General features: G+C 34.1%; 1 protein-coding gene across 1 annotated transcript; it reads left to right on the plus strand.

The window, feature by feature from the left end:
* Positions 1-983: 983 nt before the first annotated feature.
* AQP1 (aquaporin-like protein) lies at positions 984-18,196 on the plus strand. The gene is made up of 5 exons (XM_051214312.1): positions 984-1,795; positions 7,693-8,361; positions 11,140-11,220; positions 11,928-12,086; positions 16,644-18,196. Exons 2-5 carry the CDS (start codon positions 7,744-7,746, stop codon positions 16,647-16,649), a joined length of 864 nt encoding a protein of 287 aa, XP_051067470.1. The 5' UTR covers positions 984-1,795; positions 7,693-7,743; the 3' UTR covers positions 16,650-18,196.
* Positions 18,197-19,881: the final 1,685 nt, after the last annotated feature.

Raw genomic sequence — 19,881 nt, forward strand, 5'->3', positions numbered from 1 at the left:
GTTATATTTGTGTAATACATTTCGAACAATCTGATCACACAAATACTTCTCAAGCCAGTATATATAATAATAAAACTTCAACTAAACAAATTATAAGTTAAGAGGAAACAAAGATTATAACAAACGATGTGAAAACCACTCTTGACAATAAATCAGTTTTACCAGGGTAGGTTAAAAACAAAGAAAATCTGTTTTTGTCCACATAAAGAGGATTTAATTTTCGTATATCCAAGGCTTCAATAAACCCTAGTGAACACTGTTTTTATAATACTAAAAAGGCTGACTTAATAATAACTCTATGACCAGTCTCAAACAAATGTTTCTTAACAGACTGGGCTATTTGTCTATTCCGTGATTATATTTGACTAAATGAGTTCATTTGTTTATGTAGACATTCAGATATGCGTTCAGTCTCTATGACTTTCCGATCACGGTTGCTTCTTACTAAGTATATGTTTCCACATATGCATGTAAACTGACAGACACAATCGTTGACATGCTGTTTGTCTTCGTTGAAACGTGGACCTTGACTTTTCAATAATAATGAGTTAGGCTGGATAAAGTCTCTTAGTGATAGTTAATTTAAGTCTTTGTTTCAACACAAGACTATTCGAGTCATCTTTGAATGTTAGGGCAATACAGATCCGCCTTTTAGTTGCCAAAAGCGTGGTAGATCTCTTCCTATTTCTGCCTTTCCATACTTTTATAAACTTCAGTAAATAAACATTATTCATCAGTGTTTCAATTAAGAGCTTCACTCCTCCCTCAACCATATTGCTAGTGAAAATTGAAGCATTTTATATCCAATGGTACTTATCTTGGTGGGAATTACCTAGATAATTTACGTTAAATCCAGTGCATTATTCCCATTATTATCGATTTGAAAGGCGTTTCTAAATATTTTACGTATTCAGTGCTCGTTACAGAAAAATGCACTAGACTTTAATAAGATCTATCTTAAACAATTAAAGAATTCTTATCAAATCCGTTAGTTATTTCCATTTTGTTCTGATATCATATGAAGTGCCTCTTGATAATCATTTCATCTGAATTTGGAAATTAGCTAAAGTATGTTTGGATTCAGTCAATAAAAGACGATAAATTTGCGTGTAACTTGGATATGAAAAAGTAAGAATAGTAAATTAGACAAGAAAGAAAGAAATCGGTATTGAAATGGTAAAGAAAGTAATCGTATAAACTGTATCCGCATATGCAGATCTAGGTTAATCTAGAGTATCTCACAGGCATTTATCATAGTTCTCCACTGTTCTCAAATAAACCATACTTCATTTGAACACGTCAAGGAATTTTATTACGATATAGTTTATCAAATAATAATATTTAATAATCATTACAAGAACCAAAGTATGTACATGATGATTTTCGAAGGAACTGCTATATGTTGTTTCAAAACATAAATGTCATAATTGGCTAGTCATGTTCGTCATTACAGAGAAAATCTATAAACATAGTGGCTAATATTCATATGTTCAATTGGTTTATTCATTTCTTTTTCTTACTCATGATAATAAACAATTGCATGTTAATTTCCACTTTAACCAATAGCTGATCATCTTTTACTGTAAGTTTACTGTAGTTTAAATACTACTTTCAATATTTAATCTCCACCCATATATAATCAAATACAGTCAATCTATTTAATTTGATTTGATTCATTTACGAGTTAATTTAAAATAAACATACCTATAAACACCAATAAATGTACTTAACTCTATGCATTAACTATAGTAATAACATTATATTATTTTAATTACATAATTCTTATCAGTTATTAGTAAGTTGGGTTTTTTTATTCATCAAAATCAATTGTTCATGAAGGTATGTAGTAGATATACTAAGTTAATTTTTCTTCACTGTTTATCAATTTATGTTTAAATTGTTAGTTAGATTTCTAACTTTAACTTACATTCGATCCCCAAATGCTCTGGTACGGCCGAGAGTGGAAAGAGTTAGCTCTTACTCTCGAAATGCACTCACATGGCCACATGCACACAACCACTGTCAAGGAAGTCCTACTCACTGCATTCTCGTGGCGGGGGTGTTGTTTACAAAATTGAGAGGACAAAAAAGCGAATGTCCGGCGCCTTAACTGGGTTGGTGTACACGGAAAGGTCACCTAGTGGGGTTGGAAAGCTCTGATTACAAACCGATGATGCACATGGGCTCCAGGATCCTGAGGGCCTGCATCTCCTGAAGTTGTCCCATTGCTTTGTGGATTAGACACCCAGGCAGTATCCCAGCCCTCACATTAATCGAATGATTTATGTGGCGTATATTAATTTGGTGCCTCCTTGTACCATTGTTTATGTGTCTAAATAAATAAATAACTTACCTTCGAATAAGTAAATTGTGTTTGAAAAAATAATGCATATTCTTAACCGGTATTTTTAAAATTGACACTGGTCATTTATTATTTTATGGTATCTTGCATGTTTACTCAGGAATGTCTAACTTTGGTAACAAACAATGGATGTTTTATTTTCACCTGGAATTCTTTAAATGATCACTGTTTCAATTTCTTTGTGATTTGAACTTAGAAGGTTCATGATTAGAAGTGATTATCCGATCACTGAAATTCAGCGTTTAAAACATTTATTTATTCTTGATAATAACATAGTTCTTCCAAGATGCTTTCAAATTATTCTCATCCTTAATCTTGAAAAAAATCCAAATACTGACTCTTAAAGGTCATCATTAAAAAAAACAACTAAAAACGGCTCAAATAATATTTATTTCATTATCAAGGTATTATTAGTGTGACTTTTCTGGAAATAATTTACACTTTGGTTAGCAGTAAAATTTACGAAGTGCATTTTAGCCAACAATATTAAAAGAGTGATAGTTTAAACCCTCATTAATGATGATATAAATATCATACCCGTGGTCCAAGTGAGTGGTTAACTGTACTCAGTAACTCATTGGATAATGCATTAGGTGTTTAATAACAAAGTTACTGGGTTTGAGTCCTAATGTGAATGTAAACTTTGGGATGTGGACATGTTTAGTCGACAAGTCCCAAATATGATGAAAGTCGAGTTCATGATTCTATTGCAAGACACAATTTTGTATTGCCTGTATTATTCATATCATTGCTACTAATACGACACCTGGTAGCATACTCTTACTGTTGTTGTTTATTAGTTGTGTGGTCTAAATTTTCGATTAACAAATTACTGTGACTGGTCTGATGCTCTGATGAGAACGATATTGTTAGCCTACATAACTGTTTCTCATAAATGATATGTGAAATATGCATAAATGTTTTGCACTTTATCAGTGAAGTTATGTAACTCATCTATCAAGTAAAGTTACACATACTGTGATTTAAGCAACGTTGTTTATTAATGAAAAACTGAGATAAATCTACAACTCAAAAATAAAACTAGATCGAGTAGAAATTTAAGCCTACTACTTAGTGATTTACATATATGTGCTTAACTATCAAGTAAATTTAAAACAATTAGTCCCTTTGATAAATTTCGATAATGATATTAGAAGACGAAGATTATCTGAAGGATTCTTTTGAACTGGTTGATCATTTAGGTGATATTAATATCAAGAAAAAGACAATGTGTTCATTTGATGTAAATTCCTTGTTTACAAATGTACCTTTGAAAAAAACCATTGATATATTATGTGATTACATATCTGTAAACGATTTTCAATCACGTGTATCTGTAAAGCTTTTTAAAGATTTACTGTTATTATGTACTGACAAAGTTCAGTTCACTTTTGAAGGTGAATACTTTCGTCAGATTGATGGAGTTGCCATGGGTAGTCCACTAGGACCATTATTGGCAGATGTGTTCATGTCACATGTTGAAAATCTGACTGATGACCTAATCGGAAACATGTCACTTTATAAGAGATATGTGGACGATATCTTAGTTGATTGTGAGAGAAAAGAGGATATGTACCGTTTATTAAATAAACCACATTAGTCTCTCATGTGAAGAGGAGAAAAACAATCAGCTTCCCTTCCTAGATATACTTCTGAGTAGACGAGAAGATGGCTCAGTCAAGCGATCTGTTTTTAGAAAACCAACGTGGACAGGTCAATATCTTAGTTATTATAGTTATTGCCCTGTGCAATACAAACGTGGTTTGATAAGATGTCTTTTCAACAGACTCGATCGTATTTGTACCAATGACGCCATTGATGATGATGTTAAGTTGTTAAATAAAACATTAATGGAGAATGGCTATCCTTTGAAATTCATAAATAGATGGAAATTTCATGGTACAGTGAGACCTACTGTAGCCTTGGTAGAGAAAAAGCCTGTCTACATCACCTTACCGTTCAGAAGTGATTCAAATAGCCTTATATTGAAACAAAGACTCAAATCAGTCATCAATAAAAAGTATTGAGCAGCAAAGGTAATCATCAAAGAAAGAACAAGGTGCATGCTTCATCCAAAACCTAAAAGACATGAAAACGATTGTATCACATCCCACTGTGTTTACCAATTTAAATGTGTGTGTGGTCACACATACATAGGGAGGAGAAATCGTGATCTCAACATTAGGGTGAGTGAACATGTACCCAAATGGATTCAGAAACAAATACAATCACGTGACCCAATAAGAGCAGAGGATAAACATCCATCATCTATTGCTAAACATATAATTGAAACAGGCCATAAGATTGATCTAAACTCGGCTTTTGTGGTGTTGTATAAAAGTGTAAAAGGGTGTATACTAAGGTTTATTGAAGCCTTAGCCATACGAAAATTCAAACCCCCTTTGTGTGTTCAAAAACAGTTTGTTCTTACCTTAAACCTACCCTGGTAATATTGACTTATTATCCAGAGTGATTAGGTTTCAAGTTGTGTTCACATTATTATTATTATTATTATTATTATTATTATTATTATTATTACTCTTATCATTATCCTTATCTCCTCTTACCCCGTTTGCTGTCTAGTTGACCTTTTATTTTTATATATAAATGCTCTTAACAAGTTTATGTGTGACCAGATTGTTCGAAATGTATTGCGCTAATATATCACATAGTTCTGATAATCTTCGTCTTCTAATATCATTATCGAAATTTATTAAGTAAATGCTCCCAACCTTAAAGAATTGTACGTTTCTAGTAAGAATCCCTGAGATTACTTTTGAAAATTTTCTAAAAATTTCACAAATTTCGATAATGCAATGAGAAGACGTCGTTTATCAGAATTATGTGATTTATTTGCACAATACATTTCGAACAATCTGATCACACATATACTTGTTAAGAACATTTATAAATGAAAATTAAAAGGTCAACTAGACAGGTTAAGGGTAAGTCATAACAAAAGAAAAATAATAAAGTACACAGAAACAAATGTGATTACCACTCTGGATAATAAGTCAGGGTAGGTTAAGTGTAAGGACAAATTGTTTTTGAACACATAAAGGAGGTTTCAATTTGCGTATAGCCAAGGCTTCAATAAGCCTTCGTATACGTCCTTGAAAGTTTTTTTATAACACTACAAATGCTGATTTGATGTCAACCTTATGACCCGTCTCAATCAAATGTTTCGCAATGGAGGATGATGTCTGTCTATCCTGTGATCTTATTTGACCATTGGAATTCATCTAATTCTGCAACCATTTTGGTATATGTTCACCCACTCTTAATTGCAAATCACGATTGCTCCTCCCTATGTACGTGTTTCCACACATACATGTAAATTGATAGACACAATGGGATGTGACACAATCGCTTTCGTGCTGTTTGGGCTTTTGGTGAAACATAGACCTTGTCTTTTCGATAATCACAAGTTGGGCTGCATAAACTGTCCGGTTGATAGCTGATTTAAGTACCCGTTTCAACATGAGACTATTTGTGTCGCCTCTGAATGGTAACGTAATATAAACTCGCTTTCTGGGTGCTAGAAGCGTCATAGGTCTAGTCGTATTGCAACCCCTCCAGCGGTTTACGAACTTCAAAGAATAACCATTATTGATTAACGCATCACTCAAGAGCTTCATCTCTACTTCAATAGTATCACTAGTACAAATACGATTGATTCTATTGAATAAGCTCTTTATTAAACCGCGTTTGTAATGAATAGGGCAGTGACTATGAAAATTAGGATATTGTCCTGTCCATTTTGGTTTTCTACATATAGCACGATTGATGGAACCATCATCTCTCCTACTAATCAAGATGTCAAGAAAAGGAAGTTGGTTGTTCTTCTCTTCTTCACATGTAAGAGAAATGGGCTTTTGACTACTACTGAATTCTTCTAACAAGCGGTTTATGTCTTCACTTTTATCCCCTATGATTATTATGTCATCCACATATAGTTTATACAGACCCATCTTTCGAATTAAGTCTTAAACTAACCTGTCTAGTTGACCTTTTAATTTTCATTTATAAATGTTCTTAACAAGTATATGTGTGATCAGATTGTTCGAAATGTATTGCGCAAATAAATCACATAATTCTGATAAACGACGTCTTCTCATTGCATTATCGAAATTTATCAAACGGACTAATTGTTTTAAATTTTACAAATGCTGAAACTATTTCGACTAGTCAGTAGTACTTGTAACCTTTCATAACAAATCTGGAAAGAGACTAGTCTTGTTTTCCTTATTATCATTCGACAGATAGTGAATTTATTGCTCGTTTTCGCATCGTTTTAAGAGGCTTTCAGAAACTCAAGGACGTCCATATTCTAATTAATACCTCCTGTGCTTTGCAACTAACTTAGTCTTAGAAATAAAGTGTCTTTCCACATTTTCTGCTTTATATTATCTGTTTGGGCTTTAAGAATAATGTACTTGTAGCTGTTAGGATGTGACTAAGAAATACGTACCTAGTATTTGGGGCATTAAATGTGAGTACTCATATAATCTTTCTTCTATCATATTATTAATGATCCAAATCAGTTTCACAAAATTGTTTATGACGTCCAAGAAAAAATAAAGTTCATTTTATTTCCGACACTATTTATGTCTGTGAAAAGTGCTTACAATGGTAAACCATAAAGCTTAGTAATTTAATTACTGAATTCATGACTAGACCACCATGAAAAACCTAGAAACCTAGACGGCCGTTTCATCCTAGTATGGGGCTTCTCAGCAGTGAGCATCCACGATCTCGCCCCGCAAGATTCGGACCCAGGATCTACCGGTCTTGCCTGTGGACACTTAATCTCTAGACCGCTGAGTCGGCGCCCAACAGTGTTAATGTCTAACTTCAACCAACCCACGAAATCGCGCCACCGTCTATCACTGTCATCAGTGAGTTAATATCTCACAACAGACTCGGTTGAACTCCATAGGTCACGGCTTCTCACTAGAACTCCAGGAAATACCTCTTGGTGGAAGTAACTGATAAGGAGTCCCATACTGGGACGAAACAGCCGTCCAGTGCTTTCAGCTTTTTCATGGTGGTCTAACTTCAACCGACTCATGAATTCAACAATTAAATTACTTTAATATCCTCAAAACTCCTCTCTGATTACAAAGTTTAGTAATAAGAATTTTCATAAATCAAAATATTTGATCTGAGTTTATGAAAATTCGTATATTCATAATAATTTCTAGTACAAAGTCGAAATTTATAAAATTGACTGGGTAAATTAGTTTGTACTTGAATGAAAAAAGAGAGGTTATATTTCATCCAAATTGGAACTATTATACATATATATATATCTTATTTATACATTTTAGAGAACATTTCATCAACATATACTTTGTAATTGTCATATTGAAAGATACGGAATGACAAATGATAATAATCCTTCAAATTGTGTAAACAATTCACCAATATCTATTAAACCATCAATGGATAGATTGCCAAAATGTTCTATAACAGATTTTTATTACTTGTTGCGTTTATTTATATCTGAATTAATTGGTACTGGGACATTATGTTTTGTTGCTGTATTATATAGTTTTCCACCAACTACCAATCCAGTATCTGATTGTATTATTGTATTTTTTACATTTTCTTGGATTGTATGGATATTTGGACCGATAAGTGGAGCACAAATTAATCCAATAGTAACTATTGCATTCTTTATTACAAGAAAAATAACAATAATCCATACTATCCTATTTATAATATCACAATTAGTTGGTGCAATTTTAGGCGCATTTATAGCTAGAAGTTTATTGCCTAATGATTTATCACAATTAAATAAAATTGGTTTAGTTATGAAAAATCCATTAATATCACAAGGTAACGCTGTTGGATTTGAACTTTTTGGTGGATTTGCAATTGTATTAGCTATTCTAGCTACAACTGATGAATTTCGTCCAAATATATGGACAGCTGGATTATTTACTAGTTTACCATTTCAAATGGGAGTTGTTCATGCCTTATTAGTTGGAATATTAGTAAGCTATTTAATAATTTATATTATTTATAAATTGTTCACGATAATTGTATTCAATTGTAGCCTGTCATACTAATAGTATTTTTGAAATCATATCACTTAAATATTGTTTTCATATAAAATGAAAAACAGTCTAGAAAACAGGTAAGTTTGTATGCTTATAAAACTAGATGTCATCTTGTAGACTAAAAATGGCATGTTTCCTGATAATCTTCATCTTCTTATTACATTATCGAAATTGACATGTTTTACTTCATGTGTAAAAGATTTTACTTTTAAACTATACAAACCACAAATTAACTGATTCGGAACGGTACCGTCTACAGAAAATTGTTAATACCGAACAGTAACCAATTTTATTGTTACTTACTTACTTACTTACACCTGTTGTTCCCAATGGAGCATAGGCCACCGACCAGCATTCTCCAACCCACTCTGTCCTGGGCCCCCATAGTAGGTTGTTGCTGATCGTGTTTGGCCAACGGATCCGAATTATTTTGCGTAGACAACTGTTAATAAACATTTGTATCTTCTGGATGATGGCTTTCGTAGTTTTCCAATTTTCTGCCCCATACAGTAGAACTATCTTGATATTTGTATTGAAAATTTTATTGTGCAGACCTCATAACTACTCATCAGTAATATAATCTACACATTAATGTTCAAATCTTCAAATAAATGTATATACGATTGTATAGCTTTAGTAACTGATATCTTCGATATGAAATTTATTTTCGCTGGAATGTCTTCATTCTTTCTAAATATAACTACTCGATCATTAAATTTATATGAATTGTATGTTAGTAAAAGAGTCACTTTTAATTAAAAGCGTCGGTCAGTTGATTGAAATCTAATTATTATATATCATAACTACTTAAAATATGATACTTTTAAAGTACTTATAGTTGTCATTTGCATTTTCAACGTCCAAGTAGTATCTGTAATCTATTGAGCCATTATATTTTTGTGACAATTTAATAAATGTATAAATCTTACCCACGTAATATAACATTAGGGTGTTGATACGTTATTTCATTGGAACCCTGAACTTGACATAAAATTGAATGTAATTTTAACTGATAAGAGACCTTCTTTAAAGACAAATGTCTAGTACTCTACACTGTTAGTACATAAGACCTATGCGATAGTTATTGCAACATGCAATATTAAGTTTATAGTTGAAGGACTACTCAGTTTTGACGAATAATTATGTGAAGAACTAGTTCTGGAAATAATAATAATAAACATTAAAAGTCGCTTACTACTGACCAAATTTGAGAGGCAGTCTCCTGAGTTCGAGTGAGAAGCTGTGACCAGTCAAGTTCATTCATGTCGCATGTGAGATAAATGTCATTTGTGATAATGGATAAAAGTCATATAACATTGTGATTTCACATAATCTAGGTATTAAAACCAATGGAAGTCAACTTTAAGGTTGAGGGCTCATCACAAGGAATAAAGCTTTTGGGTTATGTCCTTGTTGTGGTCACAGATGCATATTACTAAAAAGTCCCATATTAGGACGCAAAATCTGTTCAGTACCTCTAGCTTTTCAAAAGTTGTGTAAACAAAGTCAGCCAGTGGCGACGAAACTTCAAATTCATTTAATTTGTGATATCACTTGATTTATCCTTCCAGTTTTAATTGTGTTTTCAATAATTTTTCATCATGAAAATTCCTTTCGTATTATATGAAGCCTTAAAAAATTTATTCTATTCATTGATAAACAAATGAAAGGTTAAAAATGCGAACCTAATAAAGAGCCTTCAACCATTCTGTTATTATTGTTACTGAAAAATCAAGTCGTGTTTGTTAACTTTACTTCTGTGTTTAGATTTAGGTTTGTAAAGTTCAATTGATCATTGCAAAATTGATTACTACCCAATATGTAAACACAGAAAGTAAATAGACATGGGTTTGTTGAAAAGAGAACCATTTGTTGAATTCCAGTATGTCAAAATTCATATCAAAATTAACAAACTCATATCTAGAGTTAACACTAGGCAGTACAATAATTAAAAAGATGTCTTATTAGAAAGCATTAAAAAAAAGTTGTTCTCAATTAGCTCATCGTTTAAACAATATTGTTAATAGTGATTATTGCATTGGTAAGCATTGGTCTTACCAATAAGTTATGCATGCCAGTCGTTTGATTAAGAATAAGTTAAAAATTTGTTTCTGTCAGTTGTGTGGTATAGTATTTATTTTCATGGGTTTTAGCACTAAAACTTTTGTCGTTCCTTATCAATGATATGAAAGTTAAGGAAGTATACACCCAGTATCGCACTCTGAAGTTGATCTTTTAAATTCTAAAATTCTGTCAGATTTTTACCAGATTTTCATAGATTTTCTAGATAGTCTCCAGACTGCGTTGTTTTAACTTAAATATATGCCAACAAGCCGTAACAAAGTTCACTAGTGTTAACACATCATAACTGGTATGAATAACAAGCTATATAACTTGTCATCAGTAGATTTCACGATCATTAAACTGAAAGTCATCACATTGAACTTTCTACTTCAGGAAAGAGATTTTTCCAAGTTTATATTTGTCAAGTCAGTGACAAGGATCGATAAAACTCATTAACAGAAATATTCTTACTGACTTACGAACAACTTGATATTTATTATAATTCTAACAAACAGTATACTTTATATATTAAAAGTGATGGAAACCGTTAATTGGTTGTAATATTTGCCTGACTCTGATTCAAGTAGATTGTCATTATAAATCATTTGTTCTTCATCAATTTAGTAACACTTAATTATTTTTGTTTAGGCTAGATATTCTGGAGCTGGTTTAAATCCTGCACGGTGTTTGGGTACAGCTGTCGTTGCAAACGACTTCACTGACTTGTGGGTAAGATGTTAAGAATTTTTACGCCTTCACAATAAGAATATATAATACATCATAGAAACCTATGGTTTTTAACAATTTATATCCACGTGATTTAACAAATATAAATTTGTACATTTAACTTTACATTATAAATATGGACAAGATATGATTTGTGGTAGGATTGTTTTATACATTTATGTGCAATGTATCGAATGTTTCGTTTAGTGTTTGCTAACTTATAACGTTATTGATGGAAATGTATATCTCTAAGTAACATAAGTTGATTAATGTGTAAGTTAACCAATAAGCAAAATATAAGTAATATAGATGAAGTGGGATAATTATTACATAATAATGAAATCTGAAAATTCATGATTATTTATTATAGAGAAGTAAAAGTGATAATCGCTAAAGAAATTAGATTATGAAAAATCATATATTTACTGAAATATGATTTTAGTTGATAGAGTAGCTAAGTTTAATAAGAAAAGGGTACTGATTAACTCTGAATTAAACGTATATGTTATCCCCGAACTTACCAAAAAAGGTTAACTGATTCATACAAATGACCATAGTGATTATAGGATCTTTTCACATGAATGTATGCTACTGTTATGATATGTAAGTTTAAGAGAGAGTTTTTACTCACGATGAATTATAATAAAATGGATACTAGAGCATTTATTAATTTCACTTCATTTTCTTCTTTGTATATCATTCTGAAATAGGTATATCTTGTTGGTCCATTATGTGGTTCCTTAATTGCTGTAATTCTTTATGAAGTAGTCTTGTCGCATGGTGTTTCTTTACATCGACTAAAAGCTTGGTTGACCAGTCCAAATTTCGATCGCAATGTGGATTATACTTCTAGAAATGAAGTATTTAGTGTAAGTTCAATAAAAATCAAATTTAAAATATTCTTTTTCAAGACTCGAAATATTCATTGTGTTTAGAAATGTAGATCAAATTTCCACGTAATTTGTGTATTCTATTACGTTTGGTTAGCGATCAGTCAATATATTAGTAACTCTGTATAAAACATGATGTCTTAAATGTCACTGTTACGCCTATTTAAAAAGTTAATGCCAAATTACGGCCAATGTCCCTTCTGAAAATCAGTGATACAATTAATATAGGTACATGGAATGTCCAAGCAAATGTGAGGGATTTGAATGGACAGTCAAATACCTGTAAAAATGAGCAGTTACAACTTGGCGGATCTCAGAATAAGTGAAACTCATTAAATACAAGCTGGACAGAAAAGATTAGATTCGACAGAGATGTTGTTATACTATGGTCATGAAGAAGAAAATACTTTGCATACATAAGGATTTGAATTGATGTTGTCCAGTGGAGCACGAAGGGTACTTATAAGATGTGAACCTCATAGACCCAGGGTCATCAAGGCATTCTTCGGAGCAAAGAAGGAGGAAAAAGCAATGAATATTATCCAGTGCTATGCATCCAACAATGATGGAAGCAAAGATGATAAAGATCAGCTTTGTAAGAGGCTGCAACCGGTTGTAGAGAAGTGTCCAAGAAAGGACCTAACCATCCTGATGGAGACCTAAACGACAAAGTCGGAATAGACAACACCGGGCATGAAGATATCATGGGATGGCATGAAGCGACTGGAAGAAAGGAACGAGAATGGTGATAGATTTGCAACTCTATATGACCTCAACATAATGGTTATGGGCGGAAAAAGCTATATAGGTCTCACTGGATTATATTACAGAAAATCAGATAGATTATATTTGCATTGCTAAAAGAATCAGAGGATCAGTGAAAGAAGTGAGAACCAAGAGAGAAGATGACAGAACTTCAAATCACCACCATCTGGTGTTTTCCAAGATAAAACTGAAACTAAAGAAGCATTGAAAAAATGAACGAACACCATTACAAAGGTTTGACACGGACTTATTTCAAGATACTGATAAACTCAACCAATTGAAGATGGCTCTCAACAACAGGTTACAAGCCTTGAAAGATCTACTCAAAGAAAATGAAACTACTTTTGGGAAAAACTGGAAAGGGAACAAAGAAGAACTAACTTCCATGTACTGGGAGGAGCTAGACCGCGAGAAGCATCATCATAAGGAATGTATCTCCATTGAAACCCTGGACAAGATTCAAGAAAGGAATTCATTCGACGAACTAAACTGCAAATCCGTGCATGGAGGACAGCTGAAAGATACATTCCAAGTTAGAATCTGTGTCAGACAAGACTACTTACTGTTGTAACGGGTGACTGCAGATTTTGATAAGCAGCGTTTATATCGATCAATCCAGTGACACGTAAAACACGTAGCGAACGACCTAGTGCCCTGATTGGTCCCGCTTCCCTGTCTAGCCCAGCCAGTTGAGTCTAGAACGCAAGTCACAGCCTCTGAGTAATGAATCATTATATTTCAGGCATACTCTATTTATATACTAACCAAACAGACCTCATCGTACCATAAAAATAGAAAACAATATCTGTACAACATTTAACGAGTGAAATAAATAACGGCCAATAGGAAATGTTCATTTAATGTCCAAGGATATCACTAGACTTAACATGATAATGATTGGCACATTATTCCTCAGCATCCATAACACTTACTCTCCGGCTTTCTCTTGCTTTTGGTGGTTGATTGGATTATGGAGACCTTCACATCTCAGGGAGAGCAAGAAATACAACGAACAGCTTGCATGCAGCTAGATGACTTCACAGTATCCTAGCTTTTCTATCCCATTACTTACGCTAGTCACTCCTTGTGAAGAGGCACATCAGTAAATACAGGTGAAAACAGGCGGATAAGCCTTTTCAATCGTGGCCCTCAACGTACACTAGAGAAAAGCAAGATCCCCAAGTAGAGCACTGAGAGCACCAAGCCAGTCGCGCTTTGTGGAGAAAGTCTGAAAGAGGTGGATAGTTTCAAGTATCTTAACAGCATTATCGATGAATAAGAAGGATACGATGCAAACGTAAAGGCAAGCATTGGCAAAGTAAGGCCAGCATTCCTGCAGCTGTAGAACATATGGAACTCAAAACAGCTGTCAAACAACGTCAGTCAGAGTCTTCAACACGAATGTGAAGACAGTCATACTGTACGGAGCTGAAACGCGGAGAACTACCACAACCATCAACAAAAAAGTACAAGTATTCATAAACAATTATCTATGCAACATACTCGATGTTCGTCGACCGGACAACATCAGCAATAGCCTACTGTGGAAGAGAAGAAACCAACTTCCAGCTCAAGAGGAAGTTAGGAAATAATGCTGGAGGTGGGTAGAACGTACGTTCTGGAAATCATCAAGCTGCATCATGGCAAAATCCATAACTTGTAATCTTGAACAGAAAGAGAAACGTGGAACATCAAAGAACACAGTGAGTCGAGAATCGGAAGCCGAAATGAGAAGAATGAATAGCAACTGGAAACAGTCAGTCAGTCACCTATAACATAGGACCAGGCACATACATTCATCAATCCAAGTTGCCATACCCGATTAGCCAAACAAGATGAACACCAAATTCATAGGAGCAGTTACTTCAATGTTAGTAATATATAAAAGAAAGATTGTGTATAAGGGTATAATACGGGAAGAATTAGTTCGTAGAAATAAGAGTATAAAGCAATTTTAATCTCACGGTTTAAGGGAAGACAAAGAGTGTATACAGCTGCAATATTGTGATCGATTCCGAGCCATATCACCCAGAGTCTTCAACCATTGGTTATGATAGTCGCACGGACCTCAAACAAGTGGTCTGCATCTACCAACATGACTCAGACCAGAAGTTAGTGACTTCAAGCACTGATGCCACGTTTTGGTTTGGCTGATCCTTACTTCCCTCCAACCGTCTCCGACACTTATCAGCATTGTGAGTCTTGGTAGTCGGTGTTCAGGCATACGTAACACGTGGCCCAACCATCTCAGTCTATGTAGATATACAAGATCATCAACTGATTTAGCATTAATCTCTGGTACCATGCGCCTAACTTCATCATTACTTACCCGGTGATTTCAGCAGATGCGAGCAGCATTTCTAAGACATATAAGATCAAACACTAGAAACTTACTACTATCTTCTACCCTTAATGGCCGCGTTTCGCAGCCATAAAGTAGGACAGAACGAACTGCTGCACAGCATACTCGTCTTCCCCATAGGTGACGTAAGTTGGCAAAGGCCAAGCAAGCTTTCTGAATCCGTGCAACGACTACGTCAGACACCAACCTTTTAGGACTGATCAGACTTCCACGATAAGTGAAGTTGTCGACGAGTTTGACTACTTCACTCCCTATCCTTAGTTCAGGTGTTGACGCAGGTCAGTCCTGGAGCAACAACTTTCATGTAGAGGGGGAATAGTTATTTCAATGGTAAGATCATGAGTCAGTTGAAAACCATCTGATATTAATCAACATATGCTCACTAGTGACTGGCTTCAAGAGGTATATCCTGGAGTTCTAGTGAGAAGTAGTGACCAGTGGAGTTCAACCAGATCTGCTGTGAGACAGTAACTCACTGAAGACTATGGTGGATGTATCGGTCAATTTCGTGGATTAGTTGAAGTTAGACATTAACACCGTGGGATGCCGCCTTAGTGGTCTAGTGGTTAAGTGCTCGCGCGCGAACCCAGTAGGTCCTGGGTTCGAATCTCGCAGGGGGCGAGGACGTGGATGCGCACTGCTGAGGAGTCCCACAATAGGACGAAACGGCCGTCCAGTGCCTCCAGGTTCTCCATGGTGGTCTAGCTTCAACTGACTCATGATCTTAACCATTGAAAAATTTCCCAGTCAATAATGATAATCGTACAAATTATGAGAATCATTCTGGAAAAAATGTAAATAATGGCGAAAAATAATTATAAGATAAGTCTATTTCGGCTATTCCCACAATGTGAACTATTAAAATTTCAAGTTGTCAAGTTATTTCCCCCCCGGATAAAGATTTAGTTACTTTGAGTATTTAAATTTAATTTGATCAATAAAAGCTCATCTTTATGGCCTTCAAGATGACTTTCTGTAAATTATACATGATGTTGCAAAAGATTTATAGTCTAATTGTTAGTAGATGTCCATCCCAAAAAACGTTTAGTCGCTGAGTTTAAAAATTCATTTAAATTCAAGGATACTCGATGCTTTCTTTCCCTGGTTGACGACACCTCATAAGTGAGCAGCCTTAATCTATCAAGTGGTCAAACCCAAAATAAGAAAATTATGGAGAATAAAAAACAAAGATGTACCGACTCTCTCTTTTGAAGTATGGTTAACTTATCCTACTACTTAGATCACTTTTAAGGTTACTAAGTATTTATAGTCAGTTGTCACATCCATAAATGTATTTTGCATTTTTTAAATAATAATAATAACTCAAGTATCACTGTTTATTATATCGACAGTAAATTTCTGATGTAGTAAAGGTAATTTTAAAAATGAACTTTTAATTGCTTTTTTAGGATTAAGAAAGAATGTAAAATCCTATTGTCCACTGATCAACCAAAAAGATATTTGTACATAATAATCGAAACGATTGTCATGTAAACACTCACAAACTAAACAAAGTAGTTATATTTTACCTTTACCGTTGTCACACATGCACAGATATTAGTTGATTTCAAATAAAAGAGATAAATAAACGAAAATACTGTCATTTTTCATCCATTTTGTTTATAAATACTCCATCGCATTTTATTTGCACTCAGTGTTTGTTAAATCGGTTTGTCAAGTGATAACGTATTGTTGGTTTCATTGAAGAAAGTAGGTTTCCGACATAAGTTACAGAATCGTTAACTGGTGACAGAAATAACGAAACCACGGTCCTGATCTACTTTTGAGTATTTACAGATGACAAATCCTTTACTTCTCTAATTGCTAAGGCGTATAACTTTAAAATTCTCCTTAATTTAGTAAGACTCCAGTGACTATTTGCTTGCTTCCAAGTACTGTTAGTTATTACGTTGGAATTATTAATTTTAACAATTACGTATCACGTTAAATTATTATGTATAAAGCCTTGATGTAGACCCTATCTGTAGCAGGGTACTTTACGTGTTATCTGCCAAAGGTTTTAGCAGCGTAAATATATGATGCAGAAAAGTCGTATTGGCCTATATAGACTCTTTATAATGCCAACGTGAATATGTACATGATATTCATACTAGTCACTGTCAAATATTCACTTTTAAACCTAGGTATGTGCGTATGTATCTGTTTGTCTATAATCTAATTAACCACCTGTATGCTTGCCTTTGTTTAATGTGTTTTTTTATGCGAAAGATAGCTAACACTTGACTTATTAGATAACACTGCCTTTGTCTATTAATTTTCATTGTCTGACTGATTGCACATGAATGTCCAAAGTAAAATTCTCCCAACAAAGTTCATATCTCACTTTTCTTACCACTGTTACACAATAGGGTTAGACTAAGTATGATGTATGGAATGAAACTGAGAATTATATCTCATGGCTCACTCATCATCTTCGTCATTATTGGAGTCAACTGGAGCAATTTAGTAGCAAATCTAGTAGATTGACCAGAATGAAAGTAGAACCGAGTCATTATGCATTCATTTATAGAACTCATCTAAAAACGTGTGAAAGAAAGCAACAATATATTGTAAATATAACAAAAGCACGTTATAAGTGGACGAACAGGCGTCAATAAGAACTTCTAAAACATCCTAGGTATAAGTTCGGCCAAAATGTAGTGCTGTGTCATAATTAAAACCCATTCGAAAATTCGTTGATGTGAGCCAATGACTTTATAGATGGTGTAACTGTTATCACAGGAGATTATCTTGCCTGTTTGACATTCTTCTGGAATCCCCGGTCACTTGAGTTGAAACCTGAGTATTAACTTTTTTTTTCCAGCGTTCAATAAGATCATGATATCTAGCATTTTCTAGTATTTTTCCGTTCACTTAGTGGGCTAATATTGCATACGAGAGTGTGATTTTCACTCGAAATTTCACTTCATTTATCTAAAGCTATCCACATGTGTTTTCTGTGATCATAACACTACAGCACAATTTATCAGATAAAAGAACAAATAAAATAAAAGTTGGTGTTCTAAATGGAACCTTAAACAAATGTTATGCTCTTATATAAAATATTCCATTAAATGAACGGAAAATTGGTAGATTCTTCTCAGATATTAAACACTGAGAGGCGAATGCAGTTCAAGTTCACCGACAATTCCTATTTTGAATTCATTAGAAAAGTAGTACTTGTCTAACTGTAATGCTCGCATGCAATTATTATTAATTTGCAGATTTTCGAGGCACTTAGTTCAAATTACAAAATACTGCACCCGTAGTCGATCCCATTATATATATACATCCTAATTAACGTATACTCTGTCAACTTGACGCATTTAAAAAAGCGACGTTGTAGGACCCTTTCTAGGAGATTTGCATGATTGTTTGCAATACAATTACTCAGGTCGTAGAAGGTAAAGTACAAAGTGAAGTCATAAAATGCTTGGACATGTTGTAATGGCTTATTTAGTGACTAGGCTAAAAAAACTGCCTGTAGATGTGTTACAAAACCCTGTATATATTAAGCAGAACAGGTCGATGAAAGTAATGGAGAAGCTTTGTCCAGCTGCTGAAATGTGGTGGTAACACGAGTACTAACAGAGAAGAATGGGTCATTGTAGTAGGTGGTGATATTGGAAGTGAATGCTACCAAGACCTGTTTGGATAGGTTGTTCTCCCTAGGAGTTTTATATGCCAATGCTCGTAGTCTAGAAAATAAATCCAATGAACTAGGAGTATTAGTAACCAAATTAAGGCCACTCATTGTAGCTGTGACGGAAACTCGGTTAACCCGTGATCTCGACATTACTTCAGAATTATCCGGATATCACTACCTAAGGAGTGATGGACATCGATACAGGAAAGGAGGTGGTGTCCTCTTATACATGGCCAATAATATAAACATCCGCTACTCTACTTTCGAATTTGTGAAATTTGTGAAGTCATTAGCTATGAGCTGGCTATCGGATGTTGTACATTTATACTCGGTGTCATCTCAAAACAGTACAGATCCATTTATTGTAAGACTAGCAATTTTAAAGCATCAGTAAGTAAGACTAGATAGTCGTATGAAAAACAATGGACTAACGATTGTAAAAATAGTCCAAAACGGTTATTCTCGTATATAAAAAAGAGAACTCAGAGAAGCGTTGGAATTGCATCACTTTTGGTACAAGAAAAACCATTAATATCGGCAAGAGATAATGCCAAGAAAGCTGAAGCATTATTGGAATATTTCAGTAAAACGTTTTCTAATAGCAATGAGGAACGATCAGCGAATGACTGTTAATAGGGCAGCTTGTTGATGGATCTTGTATTTATTGAGAAAGGTACTGTCTTAAGAGTACTTTAACATCTTAAACCTGATACGTCCTATGGTTTTAAGGATATTCATCCTAGGATTATGAAAGCCATGTTTGATGTAATTGCTGAATCTATAGCCGTACAGTTTGATAGGTTTCTGCAGCAGTTCAGACTGCCAACAGACTTGAAAGACGCGACAATAACCAGTGCAACTGTAAAACTGGTGAAAACGATTGTTTGGATGGCTGTTATAGTCTATATGGAAGTGCATAATCTTTTATGCAGGGAAAAACATGGTTTTCGGAAAGGCCTATGAAGTTTGACAAATCTTCTTATTGCAGGAGAAGATTAGGC

This window comes from Schistosoma haematobium, chromosome 2 (assembly GCF_000699445.3).
Source record: "Schistosoma haematobium chromosome 2, whole genome shotgun sequence".
In the NCBI taxonomy this organism is placed as follows: domain Eukaryota; kingdom Metazoa; phylum Platyhelminthes; class Trematoda; order Strigeidida; family Schistosomatidae; genus Schistosoma; species Schistosoma haematobium.